This window comes from Phasianus colchicus, chromosome 4 (assembly GCF_987193195.1).
Source record: "Phasianus colchicus chromosome 4, bPhaCol1.hap1.1, whole genome shotgun sequence".
In the NCBI taxonomy this organism is placed as follows: domain Eukaryota; kingdom Metazoa; phylum Chordata; class Aves; order Galliformes; family Phasianidae; genus Phasianus; species Phasianus colchicus.
Window position 1 is genome coordinate 24,660,912 of NC_143439.1, and position 14,625 is coordinate 24,675,536.

Genomic DNA, 14,625 nt, shown 5'->3' on the forward strand with positions numbered 1-14,625 from the left:
CTACTAGTACAGTAATACAACAAAGCTTCCAGTCCAAAGCTAGTGCAAAACCAAACAGGAGATGGAGCACAATAAGGTCGTGACTGCTTGTCCGCATGCCTATGCATGTAATTCATACCCAAAATGTGGGCATGAATTGAGATGTAATTTTGGGAAAGAGAGTAGGGCAACTAGACCTCCATTCTAGAGGAGTTTTCTAAAATCTCCCTAAAGAGAATTGAGGAGGCAACAGGGGATGCAGCTTGGTGAAGATAAGTTAGCCAAGACTGGAGAAATGCAAAACTAGGCAAAGAAGCCATATGATGGCTGAGTTTTAGATGCCTTTCAGATGTGAAGTGAGATACAGAGGAAATAGTTTGAACTATTATTTCATTAGTACGTTCCAAGCTAACAGGAAAAGGCACGAATACAAATCTGAGCAGCAGAAAGAAAATCTGTTTAACATCCAGCATTAATCAAAGCCTCTGTGAAGATGCATAAAGAATAGGAAGTAAAATAAGATGTTCATCAGAGAAAAGACTTTATTTTACCAAGTCAGCAGGAAAGCAGGATATTTAATTGTGTAGTGGCTACTCTACACTTTAATGAAGGTAGCGTATGTTTACTGGTATTTTTCTGTATGTTAAGAATGAAAAAACTAGACTTGTTAAGCTTACAAGTTATATGAGCTATTAATTTTTGTTTAATTATCCCCATCAAGGATGTAATTTCAGTCAGTGCATGAAAAAAATAGTATTTGTTTTTTTCTGCTGCACAGAACCTGAAGCGTGTGGCGGAGACATGGATGGATGAGTTTGCAGAGTACATTTACCAGCGACGGCCCGAGTACAGGCATCTCTCGACTGGTGACATCTCTGCCCAGAAGGAACTTCGCAAGCACCTGAAATGTAAAGATTTCAAGTGGTTCATGGCTGCAGTGGCTTGGGATGTCCCCAAATATTACCCACCTGTGGAGCCTCCACCTGCTGCCTGGGGGGAGGTGAGGAATACAAATTAGAAGAAATTTAAATGAGCCTAACATTTTACATCACAGGAAATTAAAAGTATGAAATTATATTTGGCACCTTTGATAAGTAGTGTTATTAAGAAGTTCATCCTGGAATTAGCCATTAAAACAAGAAACTGTCATGTCTTAGGACTGTTGCTGTCCATTTTATAATTCATTACAATTTAGTGTGTACAGGCCATAAGATACATGCCCATTGAGAACAAGAACATGGAAAAGAATATGTAGCACTCGTTATTGCATACCACAAGTTGATTTTAGAGTCTCATTAGCAAAAAGGGGTCTGAAGTCAATACTGTATTTTTGCAAATCTGCTTATGTGCCTCCTCCTAGTCTTACAGACCACCAGAATTACTGTGCAGGTGCAGTCATGTTTGGTCTGTTTTGCTCATATATGCAAGTATGAAAAGTGGAGCTTTGCTACGTTTCTCTTAAAAAGATAATTTTTTTAATTTTGCTGAATAATTTTGCTGAACTTGTGGTCTGCATTTTGTAGGTTCCACATGCTGGTAGTAGACAAATGGAATGTGTCTTTTGGGGAAAAGGGAAGGGAAAGGAGAGGAAAGGAAAGGGAAGCTAGCATCTGAGCATCCCGTGAGCAGTGAGCAAACAGCCTGATGGAACTCTCCCACCATACTCAAAGAAGATCTGCCTACAGACTTCTCTGAAGAGCAGAGACATGGCAAACCCTGTTTTGGCAGTCTGTTTTGTGTAGGTAAAATGAAAACACAAAGAGTGCAGGGGCAGGAAATGACTTTCATAGCTGTACTGGAAGTCTCAGTGGCCTTTTACTCCTAGAAGCTGCTGATGATTTATTGCATCTTGAAGGTGATGCACATACAGCTTTTTCCTCTTGATCTGTTAAGATTTATAAGAAGGACTTCCCTCCTGTGTTTTGCTGCTATTTAAACAATGTAAGAATATCTGTGCCGAGTTCTGGACCTTTCTCATTTTACCAGATGCTCAGTAGAAGCCAGGCTTGATCAGGGCTGTGTCATTACTTCTATGTCCACTTTCATGGTCTTCCACATGCATACATCTGCATTCTTCAAGGACTGTGATCATGAGATCTATAACTTCTATAGACAGCCAAACAGTTCTTAACTCAGTGAGAGGGTCTAAGTAGAAGAAATGGGATTCAGATATTAATTCTGTTCACGTCATTATTGATGCATTCCTTGCAAAAAAGCATGAGTTCGTGAAAGTAAATTGTACATCATAGCAGTGGTAACTAATCTGTACCTTAAACGTACTTACTGAGTTCTTAGTAAGGAACTGAAGACCGAAGTCTTTGTTTCCTCTAAAATATAGTTTCTCTGACATAAAAGAGAAGTTCCAGTCTGCCACTCAATTTTTCCCTGGGACTATCACATTCCTGTGAAGTTTTAATTAATCTGTTGGCTCTTGGTAAGAACTCAAACAAACTTGGAGGTCAATGGCTGCCATAATTAGAAATAGAGAGGAACACAGACTGTGTGTTACTGTTTTGTAAAAATCAAGCAGTTCTAGAAACCTTGCTGACTAAACACTAGAAGTCTATGCCAAGGTTGACTGCCATTTAGTATTCTCTCTGCTTGTGCTTGGAAAAATTTTATATCAGTCTGAGGAAGAATAAACAAGAGGTCTCAGGCACTCTTTGGCTCTAGTATTTTGATGCACACGTAGTAGAAGCTATGTGGTGTAAAATCAGACATCTTGTAAACAACCTATGCATAACTCCTCTCTTTCTGCAAACTCTTACTTAAAATCTGATACCTAAATCTCTCAATAAAATCTATTCACAATAGAGAAGTAGTAAATCTGAGAAACAGAACTAATTGTCTCCACTACCCTCAACACAACCTTATCTCTTGTTCTTGTTTGTGCTTTTTGTCCTTTGTAGTTGGCAGGGTGTATCTTTCATCTTATATTTTGTTCTGCCTTCTAACATCTGAAATATGTGCAGCACAGCAATGCAATGATGAATCCAGACAGATTAAGGTTAGTGATTTTAAGTCCTTTGGATAAGATTATTGTACTCTTTTCTCTCCTGCTATGGGGAAGAAAAAGGCAAATTTTAAATTAGATTTTTTGTTTTTTAAAAATATATTGGAAAGTGTGCTACCAGCTGAAAAACAGTAATAACCATCCCATTCTCTTTCAAAGGTGCAATAATTTATTTGTAATGTGTATTGGAAATTCTGCTGAAGGAAGTTAAGAACAATAGCTGCATTAGGTGAGATTTGTACATTGAATGTTTTCTTAGGAAGTACTCCTAAATCTACAAGCCACTGCTAAGTGTATTGCTCAGCTTCCAACAATATCTTTGAGAACACATTTTACAGTAAATCAATCATATACTGTCAGCCATTGTAATTTGTCTTAGACTTTACTAATCCTATTGTCAGGGCGATATGAAAAGATTGATTTGTTTTACTGAGTCAAAAGGGAAATATTTAAGCTTGGTTTCATTTGTTGTTGCATAAACTTCTTATTTGATGATTTAATACAGAGCAAGTCACTCAGTCACTGCAGCAATTCTGAGCTATAGGACCTGAAAATACTCATTTTTCAGTCCAGACCTCATGGATTTTATAGAACTGTTTTACAGCACTGGCATGAAAATGTCACACATGAAGTTAAATCAAGTAGCACATCTGAAAAGGGATTAAAATGTAAGAATGCACTAATCTCTGATTATTTTTGCTTTTAAAGTCTCACCTTGGTAGCCTTAGTGAGCCAGTATCAGCCTACCAAGTATCACATGGGCATTGTACCACCTGTTCCCCAAGTGCCACACAGCTGTGTTTCTCACAGTTCTTCCATCAGGATCACTGTCATGCAGCACAGCAGAGTCCTCTAGTTCTTCAGAGAGGTCTTTAGCAGTGCGTGACTTCTTTCAACTTCAGCTTTTCCTTTTTATGGCTCATACAAATGATAAATCCATTTAAAATTGCTGTGTATCTGCTGGCAGGAAAGGTGGCTCATTTCTCCTTATTTGATCTGTAAACATTGATGGCCCTAGGGTTATCTGAGAATGTAAGCATGTACTAAAATCATCTTCAAGTGCTGCTCAGACAAATAAAGCAATATAAATGGATGTTGTTAATGTCTTCCAAGAGCTGCAGATACTTTCTGATTTTCAGCATTGAGTCAAATATAAGAAAAGTGTTTGTATGAGCTAACATCAAGGTCCCTCTCATGTTGCTGCATTGTATTGGGCACTGTGAGGATAGCTGCAGTATCATCTCCTCCTTCATCATTTTAAGATAACCTTTAGATTGCTCTGCTTCACCATTTTTGTTTTTGGTGCATCTGGTTAGGGCACAGTGAGCACACAGTTGACCCTCATGCTGCTGGAAGTGACTCAACCCCTGCCTTCAGCAAGGGTGAGGTGACCCAGGCTTATAGTGGGGCTGCAGGGCAAGCAGAGCATCACCCATGTGTGCTCTCAAGGGCAGACCTTGCAGGAACTATTGTATTCTTCAGTGTAAGAAGTTAGACCATCTTAATCTCCCTCTCTCATGGAGAGTACATAAAATCATGTAACTCCTGACTTTCTGCAAAACTCTAATGTCAATTTATTGTAGGTCAGGTGTTATGGTTTAACCTGGCTGTTGATTCAGCACCATGCACCAAATGACATATAGTCATGCAGTTGCTTGATCTCCCCCAACTCCCAGTGAGATGGAGGAGAAAGTCAGGGGGAAAAAAATATAGAACTCATGGGCCGAGATAAAACTATTTATTAAGATACAGAAAAGGAAAAGGATAACAGTTAGGACAATGTATATTTATATATGAATGTATATAACAAGTTATGCATGAGGTGCAAAATGTAAGTCTATAGGAGTGAAAGCAAGAATAAGTTACCTGGGAGGTCCACAAAGAAGCTGTCTGGATTAAATCTAACCAGACGTAAAGGAGATCAAGACAAAATTATACAGATATAGCAGCAATAAAAGGAAGGCCAGGGAAGATGTGGGCTCTCTCCAGGAGACTGGAGGCCTAGTCAAAATGGATATGGAGAAAGATGAGGTGCTCAGTGATTTCTTTGCCTTGGTCTTCACTGACAAGGGCTCTAGCCACACCACCCAAGCTACAGAATGCAAAGGTAAGAACTGGGAGAAGGAAGAAGTGCCTGCTGTAAGTGAAGATTAGGTTCAAGACCATCTAAAGAACCTGAAGGTGCACAAGTAACTGGGACCCAGAGAGATTGTGGTTGCCCCCTCCCTGGAGGCATGCAAGGTAGGCTGGATGGGACTTTAAGCAACCTGGTCTAGAGGGAGGTGTCCTGTCTATAGCAGGGAGGTTGGAACTAAATGATCTTCATGGTCCCTTACAACCCAAACCATTCTACAATTTTATGAATTGCTCACCACCCCCCAGTCAATGCCCTGCTCACCTCTTGAGCAGCAGAAGAGAGTGAGATGAACTCCCACCCCCCTCCAAAACTCTCTTTTTGCTTGATGTCATATAGCATGGGATATCCCTTTGGCCAGTTTAAATCATCTGTCCTGATTCTGTCCCTTTGTATGAGAATTGCTAAGTCACAGTCTGAACCAATGATTGAGCACCTAGTGAAGTGACAGAACCAGCCCTGGGAGCACAGGTGAAAGAAATTCACCAGGTTCCACCCCTCTCTAAGCTTCATTTAAGGGCTGGCTGTCACAAGGGAAGGGTCTCTACCTGGATATCTCTCATTTTGGAGTATTCAGCAAGTTCTATTCCTTGGGATGGGTAAGCAAAAGCAAATCTTTCATTAACTATTGCCCTTTTTTGGGTGATTTAGAACTGGTTGTTTGCTGTTGCTTTTCCTGATACTCCTCCCAGCCCTTCATTAGTATGGGCTGAGAAACTGGAACAGCCTTGTTTCTGTACAACACTGCTTAGCAATAACTATAAACTTTGGTGTGCTTTCAATGTTTTTTTTTTTTCTCCTAGAACAAAAACATCGCATCATACCAGGCACTTTGAAGAAAATAATTCTGTTCTAGTCACGTTACCTAGTAGACAGTATATTCTGCTGTTTGTAAATATAGAGAAGTTTCTGTGTTTCTCTGAAAAACATGGATACTTTAAGAAAGCATGCAAACCCTGAGTTTAAAATGAAATATTTTAACAGGAACTAATAATCTAGTGTAGATGGCCATACTGACAACATCTGCCAAAAATATTTTTAAATGTAAGTCCTTTATTCTTTTCCCTAAAAGTTAATGTAGAAATATTTATCAAATCAACAGCTTCAAATATCTTCTTCAAAAATAAAGCCTAGGTTCAAAGAGCTTTTGTCCTATAATGCCCCAGCTCCTGTTTAATGTATTCCCCTTTCTACTTTTGTAGTGTAATTGAGCTAATCTGCTGCTTTTTCCAGGCTTTGACTGCTCTTCATGAACATCTTTTTTTTATATGGGCTTGCTAATGTTGAGAAAAGCTGTAGTTTTAATGTCTAACTCTTTTTCGTAAACCCCAAGGATAATTGTATCTAGACTTAAGCAGTCCTTTCTCCTTATGGCTTGCTACCTCATTTAAAAAGCAGAAATCAGATGCTACAACAGCAGAAATCTCCCCCACTTGGTGAGTCTTTATTTCCCAAACATAGGTGTAGCACTGAAAGACTCTCTATACCTTTGGCCTTACCTCTTCCCTATAGAATAGAAAGACTACAAGACCTGTAGATTCTGTGCTTGAGCACATGAATTACTCTCTATAAGAAGATAGGGCCTGCATTCTTTCTTAGTAGCATCATCCCAGTGTGTGTTCAGATAATTTAAGAACTACATGAGAGATAAAATGTCTCCACAATTGCCCAGCTACAAATGTTGGAAATGGGAGTGTGTTAGGAGTGCTAGCTATGTTTCTAGTTGTAACGTAAACATTTGACATCCGTTGTGCTGTGTGACTGGAGCAGTTCAAATGTGTACTGATGTAAACGTGAAAATACAGCATCTCTTTGCTGCATTCCTGCTCTCCTTCCTTGTTCTGTGAAGGGATCTTAGGGGATTTGTTGGTAACATAGTGCTGGTGTTCAGCAGAACATTCCCTGTGGTTCTGGCAGCAGTTTGATGGCACGGTTCAGTTTCTAGTTTCTGCCAAGGCCACACAGGAATGCCAGAGAACATAAGCACAGACTTTACTGAAATGCCTGTAATACAAAAAGAAAAACAAGCCACTGCCCCACTGCAGCTGAAAGGATGGATAAAACAAAACAAAAAAGATGGATTAACACGTGGGCTGCAACAAACCAGAAGAAAAACTAACTCGAGAAGACCTTTCAGGAGCAGAGGGAAGAACAGAGGAAATAAAATAGCAGTGGATTCCAGCAGTGAATATCCTAAATGTAGCTTTGGCTCAAAGCCTTCTAGAAATGCTTAGAATACATTTACCACAACATCTAAATGAATGAGAACAGGATGGAGCAATGACGTCTAGGCAAAATATTGTCAGCCCTTTAATCCAATGAGCACTCATTAGATGTGGAGTATATTTTCTTTCATTTTAGAGATCTGAATCAAAATAATCCTTGGAGAAATTTTTTCACTTAAGAAAAAATAGATTAAAAAATAGATCTTTTCCACTCATTGTTCTTATCTCCATCTTCTGATGGATTATATGAAAATGAAGGGAGTTACTGAAAACTTATTACCTTTCATCCTTTTCTCAGTTAACATGACTCTACTGTAGGGCTCAGTGCTGTGTTTGTGCACCTGACTGTATGTACTGGCAGGTTAGCAGCAATTGCTTTTACAGCAATTTTATTGCACTGAAATAAGGAAGAATGCCCCAGAACTATGCTTGTCTATGTTTTGAAAGAATATGCCTGTGAGCTCTGGTGAAGGCTCAGAATTCTGAAGCTCGAACTGCTGCTCATATCGCTTGCTCAATCTGCTCCTTTCTAGGCTAAGCAAATGCAATTCCTAAAGCCTTTCCAGAAGGTGATGTTAGTTTTTTTTTTTCCTCCAGTTCCTGTTGTTTTCCCATCTGTCTAAATCTTTCTCAGAACATGATGAATAGACTAAATTCCAATCCTCCAAAATAATAAAAAAAAAAAGAGCAAAGCAGCTCTCCTATGTGTATTACAAGCACAAGGCTTACCCCTTTTGTACTCTGTGTTCTTTTCTGTGATGAGATGTTTTTCTTCCTGTTTTGGTTTTGTTTATCTTTTCTGTGAGATAAGCCATATTTAAGAGTAGCAATATTTATGTTTGTCTAACATAATATGGCAATGATGATGACTGGTTTAAAAAAAAATTTCTATTGAAAATTGCAAATCTCTCCTTAGCTGTGTTCAGCATCTAGCCTTTCATTTTTTAAAATATGGATCAAAGTAGTTGCAAGAATGTAAAAAATGTGCACCTCCCTTTTGTCTGTTGCACAGAATCTGTATACAGCTTCATGAATCATAGAGTCATTAAAATTGGAAAAGAACTTCAAGATAATCTAGTCCAACCATCCACCTACCACCAGTATTTCCCACTAAACCGTGTTCCTTAGTACCACATCCAAACATTTTTTTTTAACACCTCCGGGGTGATGACCTCACCATGTCCCTGGGCAGCCCATTCCAATATCTACCACTCTTTCAGAGAAGAAATTTTTTTGAATATCCAACCTCAACCTTCCCTGGCACAACTTGAAGCCGTTCCCTCTTGTCCCATCACTACTTATGTGGGAGCAGAAGTTGACACCCACCTTGCCACAAACTCCTTTGGGGGAGTTGTAGGGAGCAATAAGGTCTCCCTGAGTCTTCTGCTCTCCAGACTAAACAATCTCAGCTCCTTCGGCTGTTCCCAGTAAGACTTGTGCTCTTGACCCCTCACAGTTTCGTTGCCCTTCTCTGGATGTGCTCCAGGGCTGCGTTGTCTTTCTTGTAATGAGAGACCCAAAACTGAACACAGCACTTGAAGTGCAGCCAAATGAATAACGAATGTGCATCTCATTGAAATGGAAAGTTTAAAAAATCCTCTTCGCTTTGGCAGTGTCTGAAGCATTTTTAAACAGCTCAGCCAAGGTATTCAAGGGGAAGTGTACGTGATATTTCAAAATAAATATGGCATTTTTCTCTCTTTAGTAATAGAGGGCAGCCTATGCATTTTCAATCCAGTTCTCCAGAAAAACCTCCTTAGGAGCAGTGGTGCATAAATGGTGTGAGTGATAGTCACAGGTTATTACTCAGTTGTTTCAGCCTCCGTTTAAGAATAAGTCCCACTGCAGTTTGTTTGCAGAAGCATACAGGCAGCATGAGGAACCTCTGTAAGTGGGCATGATAAGTACTTTTCAATTTTATGCATTTTGAACAGTGCTGTGTGACTTTATCTACATTGGCATTACTGTTAAAGGAAGAACAAGCACTGCGGCAAAGCATTCAGAGCAATATTGCTCTGAAGCCTGTGAGAGTCTCATTTGGAAATTGTGTCCTTATAATACCATTTATCTCATTTGGTCCAGTAGGAGGTGAAAAAACAGCCAGACTCAGCTTTGAACCTTTCACACTTCTTTTCTCTTAGTTTCTTTGCATGAGGCTATTTCATACAGGCCTACCTTTTATTTGTTGAGCAGAGTATTTCTAACTCTGCTGCTTCTGAAGCTGTTTAAAAGAAGAGATCACCAAGACCTGGTGTTACACCATGTAAAAACCAGTTCTGTACAACTGAATCTCAAGCCCCTCAGTTTCTAAGATGGCTAAATTCATAACCCCATAATGTTGGAGACTCTGCTCTGCAGCCTGGTTTGATGTGAAATGTTGCTGCTTGACCTTACAGATTCGAAATGTGGCAGCCAATCTCTGTGTGGACAGCAAACATGGAGCCACAGGGACTGAACTAAGGCTAGACATTTGTGTGAAGGATGGCTCAGAACGGACATGGTCACATGAACAGGTATTGTAACAGCTAAAAGAAAAAAGCAGTGTAAAATTGTTGGTTCTTTTTTCCAGCTTCTGAACATTTATCTGAAGTTTCTTCCTTTACTTAAGGTAAAGCTAAGTGTAGAAATTATTTCTGAATGATTGCTGACCTTAATAGCTTCTTAAAAGTACTCTTTTTAAACTAACCTCAGAACTTTGCCATATTCTTTTAAAGTTCCAAAAGGAACTCTAGTTCTCAAAAAACTTTCGGGTCCCCAGTCCTATCTCAGTATGTCATGACAACATATCGAGTTCAGCTCACTTCACTGAAAATATTTTAAATACCACCTGGGCATCTATTGATTGTCTCCTTTTATGCTTTCATCTCCGCAAACACAGTAAGTGGTCGTATTTTAATATGAGCTATAAGCAAGATAAATAGTGTGAAAGCCAGAATTGCTTTCACAAACATGAGGGATGATAAAGGCTTAAAAATGCTTTAATCTGGGTTGGTTAGGAAGAAAAACATAACTTCTCAGGAGAGTGGGGGAAAAGAGCTCCAATTTGTACTTGCTGTGATTGTGAGTAGCATAGTAAAGAGATTGTGGCTAATTAGCTCTGGCCAACGTGAGCAGAGAATCAGGATGGAAAGTACAACCTGGCCATTTAGTAGCAGTTTTAATGAAAGTGCCTTCTGCGCAGCAGCGGACTCAGATTAGAAAAAAATCCACAAGGCTAAAGAGAAAAAAATTGATTGTCTAGTATTGCATTTTTGAAGATATTAAAAGCTCAAGAGGGAGGAGTTCTGAGGAATACTTGAAGTGCTGAGGTCAAAAATTCCTTCTCTAAGGACAATGAGAAATGCAGGGGAAGGTGTGCAAGTGAACGAAGCTGAGGAGCTAAAAATGATCACAATTTAGATAAGTGCCAACACAAGGGGAAGGAAGCTGCTGAAAGAAGACTTCTTCATACAGCCAACAGAGATAAAGCACAGCGATAGGATGCTGAGATAGATACATAGAATTAAGCTTTGTTTATGAAAGCAGCTGTTTCCATGGGGCCGGGGGGGAGCAGCACGTCCCTCCCTAGGGACAAGGAGTGTTCAAAGCACAGCGAGGGTACATTCCTCTGAGCACTGTGGTGCGGCTGTGTGGGATTGGGACTGCCACAGCCCAAGCCAGGTCACTGAATTCGTTTTTGCTGAACAGCTCAGTAATTATCGCACACTTGTCCAAGAGCTGCTGTGTTAAGAGTGTAATTCGAAAAAGAGGCGGCAGAGGGCAGCTCCGGACAAGCTGAACACAACCGGGCCGGGGAAGATGAAGAGTGGGCGGGTCTGAGAGCTTCTCAAGGCTTGAAACGGGATCTGACCGAGGGTGAAAAAGAATCGCTTTAAAAAAAAAAAAAATCATCTTGCTGTTGCTTTGGAATATAGATAGATACTGTTTAACCCTCAAAACAGCCTGTTTTCTGTTGGCAAAACGGAGGTGGTTTTGATTCCTTTGTGTTTGTGGTGTGCTGCAGGTTGTGAGGGTTTTCTTTGTCCCAGAGACTGCAGCACATCCAAAAGCTGCTCTTACAACTGAGCAGAGCACGGCTGCCGTTAGCATATTTGCCTGGCAGTGTAAAGCTTAGAACTCACACAAGAAACTCTGAAGAATCTTTCCAACAAAATTAGAGTAACGTGATTTCACTTTCTCCTGGAAAGGGATCTTATTTGCTAGAAAGTAGAAGTTACAGAAAAAAAGATGATTGGACTAATATCTGTAATCTGTTACTGTATCACAGGTTAACATTTTATGTTCATAATCTTGAAGGTTCTATCATTTCATTATAATTCATTGGCTTATGGATTAGTTTAGAAATAATACAAAGCAAATTTTACTCAAATGTTCAGACTCCCGGTACAAAACAGTCACCTGGCTGGTAGGTTTCAAGGATCAGTCTGTACAAGGTGCAGATTTTAAAGACAGCAGTTAAGAAAGAAAGACAGAATCTCAAACTTTAAGATGAAGCAAACTAGATAGCAGACTTGGATGGAACTCAGAATTTCTATCCCAAAGGGAATTACAGCATATTCAAATCATCTAGAGGAGGAATTTCAGTTTTCCAGTAGAAAAGAAATTCTGAAAATGTTTAACTTCAGTAGAGCAAAACATTTTAGTGATGCATGGCTTGGATTTTTTCCAGAAATGAAGTAACATCCTTTCCCTCTGCCTCTTCCAATGTTTTTCTCAATGGAGAGATGGTGTGCAGTGGTATGAACGCCTGCTTTTCCACTACTCCAGCCACATTGCTAATATGATTTCTCCACATGCTGGTAGACACCAAGAGAGTTAATGAAAATACTGAGCATTTTATTATCATATTCCAAGTAGTGTGGTCTGACATTGAGCAGATCTTGTAACTTCTGGTCTGAATTTACAGAGAGTTCTTTAGAGAAATGTGATATGAGGAGAGCAGCAGGTGTTAATGTTGATGATACCACTAGACAGAGATGACCCATTGTACTACTTGATTTGTGTCATCTTGCCGGCCTCTTATCAGCCCCTGAGAAAAAGACTTTCTACCTCAGGGCTGTAAAAACTAATAGTAGGCAAACGGGCCACTTGCAGTTTTTTTCTGGTGAACAAGAGAAAGAGTCTCTGGGGCCAGAGACAAAAGAACAAACAAAAAAAAAAAAAGGTAGGAGTGAGGTGCCTCTTGACTCTCTTCTACCTCTCTTGCCAGTGCTAATTTCTGTTTCAAGGTGCAACTGAGGCAGATCAAACAGCAGCCAAGGATGTGATGGTAAGAATCTTCTCTGTCTTCTGAAGTCCTCCAGTCTGGCCAGGGATTAAGTGAACAGGCATCACAGAATCACAGAATGGCCAGGGTTGGAAGGGACCTCAAGGATCATGAATCTCCAACCCCCCTGCCACATGGTCTAGCATTAAATGATGAGGAAGTTGATGGCCACGTGCAGGGCCACCAACTTCCTCATCATTTAATGCTAGACCAGGCTGCCCAGGGCCTCATCCAATCTGGCCTTGAACACCTCCAGGGATGGGGCATCCACAACCTCTCTGGGCAGCCTGTTCCAGCACCTCACCACTCTCTCTGTAAAGAATTTCCCCTGACATCCAACCTAAATCTGCCCTCCCTCAACTTAAAACCATTTCCCCTCGTCCTGCAATCATCTGCATCATCTCCAGCTCAGCCCAGACTGTGTCTGTGCAACCTGCCCAGCTCTTTATTCTCTGCCCAGAGATGTAATTCAAGTCGAAGTCTAGCTCACAGATATGACACTGTCTTTGTGTAGGACACATGTCTGCTTCAATCTTGTGCTGTGGCCTGAGCACAATGCCCACTGACAGTGGGATCCAGACAAGCAGTGAGCAACTGAACAAAGTTGTCAAGCTGGAGAGCACTATGGTCTCAAAAGGTCCTTTGTCCTGCAGACAGTCCCAAACCAGTGGCTGCATCTGGCAATCATTTTTCAGGCCTAGTGCCAGATAGAAATTAAGTTGTTCTTAAAAGTTAAGGCAGCTGAAAAGCTGTCTTTTTCCAAGTTGTCCTATGAGAAGGCCAGCCATCATCAAAAGTTGAAGCATGCAGGCCAAAAGGTTACTTACTTGGTTGCGAACTCAGAGGATGGGGGTCTGGTAGGAGAATAAGAGGAAGGAAAGAAGAAGCCAGAAGGACAGAGAATTTCTTGGACTCAGTAGGAAACAACAGCCCTGGAGACTCAAGTGAAGAGAAAGCCAGCTGCCTGATTCTAATGTGTTTGGAAATCTCTGTGCAGCTTTGTTTCATATCTGGAAATGAATGAAAGCAAATGAAGTGTACTCCTTCATTTGGGTTCATCCATTCCTCATGAAGTCGGGCTCTGCTGGTTCCTAACATCCAAAGGAATATCCAAAGCATTAAATAGTGGCAAACCAGAGCCTTTTGGGGTCAGGACCACAGCTACTAACATGTAGCATTGTTATGCATTATACAGAGGAAAGATCATTTTTACATTGGCCAGGTTTAGCATTGAAGTGGAGAGAATTTGCTATGTTACAGAGGGTATCATAGAGTGGGGAGGTTGGAAGGATGTTGACCTTCAAATCTTATCTGCAAGTTTTAATATTATCTGTAAATTTTAATATCAGTTGGGTATATAGAAAAGTATGGTCTTTTTTTCCAATTAATTATTTTTAATTTCACTCTTAGTCCTAAAAACTAGTTTCTGCCCCTACAAGATTTATTTTATAATTGTATCACTAGGGAAAACATACTTGATTTTTAAATGCAACTGTTTTACAAAACAGCAGCCTAAGAAGGAAGAGGAGGAATCTGTGCCATCTAATCAGTGGGATCTACTATTACATAGATCATGATTTTCAGTGGAAGGAAATTTAAAAAAAAAAAAAAAGAAGAAAGAAAAAGAAAATTTAAAAAAAAAAAAAAAGGAAATTAAAAACAAAAACAAACAAACAAAAAAAACAAAAAACCACCCTATCTGGTATCAAATCAAGAGTCTTGACTTTCAAATGGAACTCAGCTTTCAAAAACCACACAGGAGTGGGAAAGGCAAAAGGATACCCTGGACCAGTCTGATCTGATTTAAAAGCAAGCTTTAGCTCTTTCAGGTGTACTGATGCATTCAGTGTGGCAGTGGTCCTCAGGGCAAGGTCCAGAGAGCAACAGGAATGGCCCCTCAGCTCACCAGTAATGCACAGAATGAAAAATTTGGAGAGTTAGTTGCTGGGGAAGATGATAAAGGTGTTGCAAAAGGATATGTTGCAAAGTAGTCATGAGAGTGAGAATA

General features: G+C 40.1%; 1 protein-coding gene across 3 annotated transcripts in view; it reads left to right on the top strand.

The window, feature by feature from the left end:
* The window catches only part of GALNTL6 (polypeptide N-acetylgalactosaminyltransferase like 6), a 432,220-nt gene that overhangs the window by 404,135 nt on the left and 13,460 nt on the right, over positions 1 to 14,625 (top strand). For 2 of the 3 annotated variants that reach the window (XM_031607481.2, XM_090138919.1), the window contains exons 9-10: positions 758 to 979; positions 9,748 to 9,864. In XM_031607481.2, the coding sequence (XP_031463341.2) occupies positions 758 to 979; positions 9,748 to 9,864 (339 nt within the window). Of the gene's footprint in view, positions 1 to 757; positions 980 to 1,502; positions 4,243 to 9,747; positions 9,865 to 14,625 lie in introns of those variants that run through there. The other variant, XM_031607482.2, reaches the window with a different exon arrangement.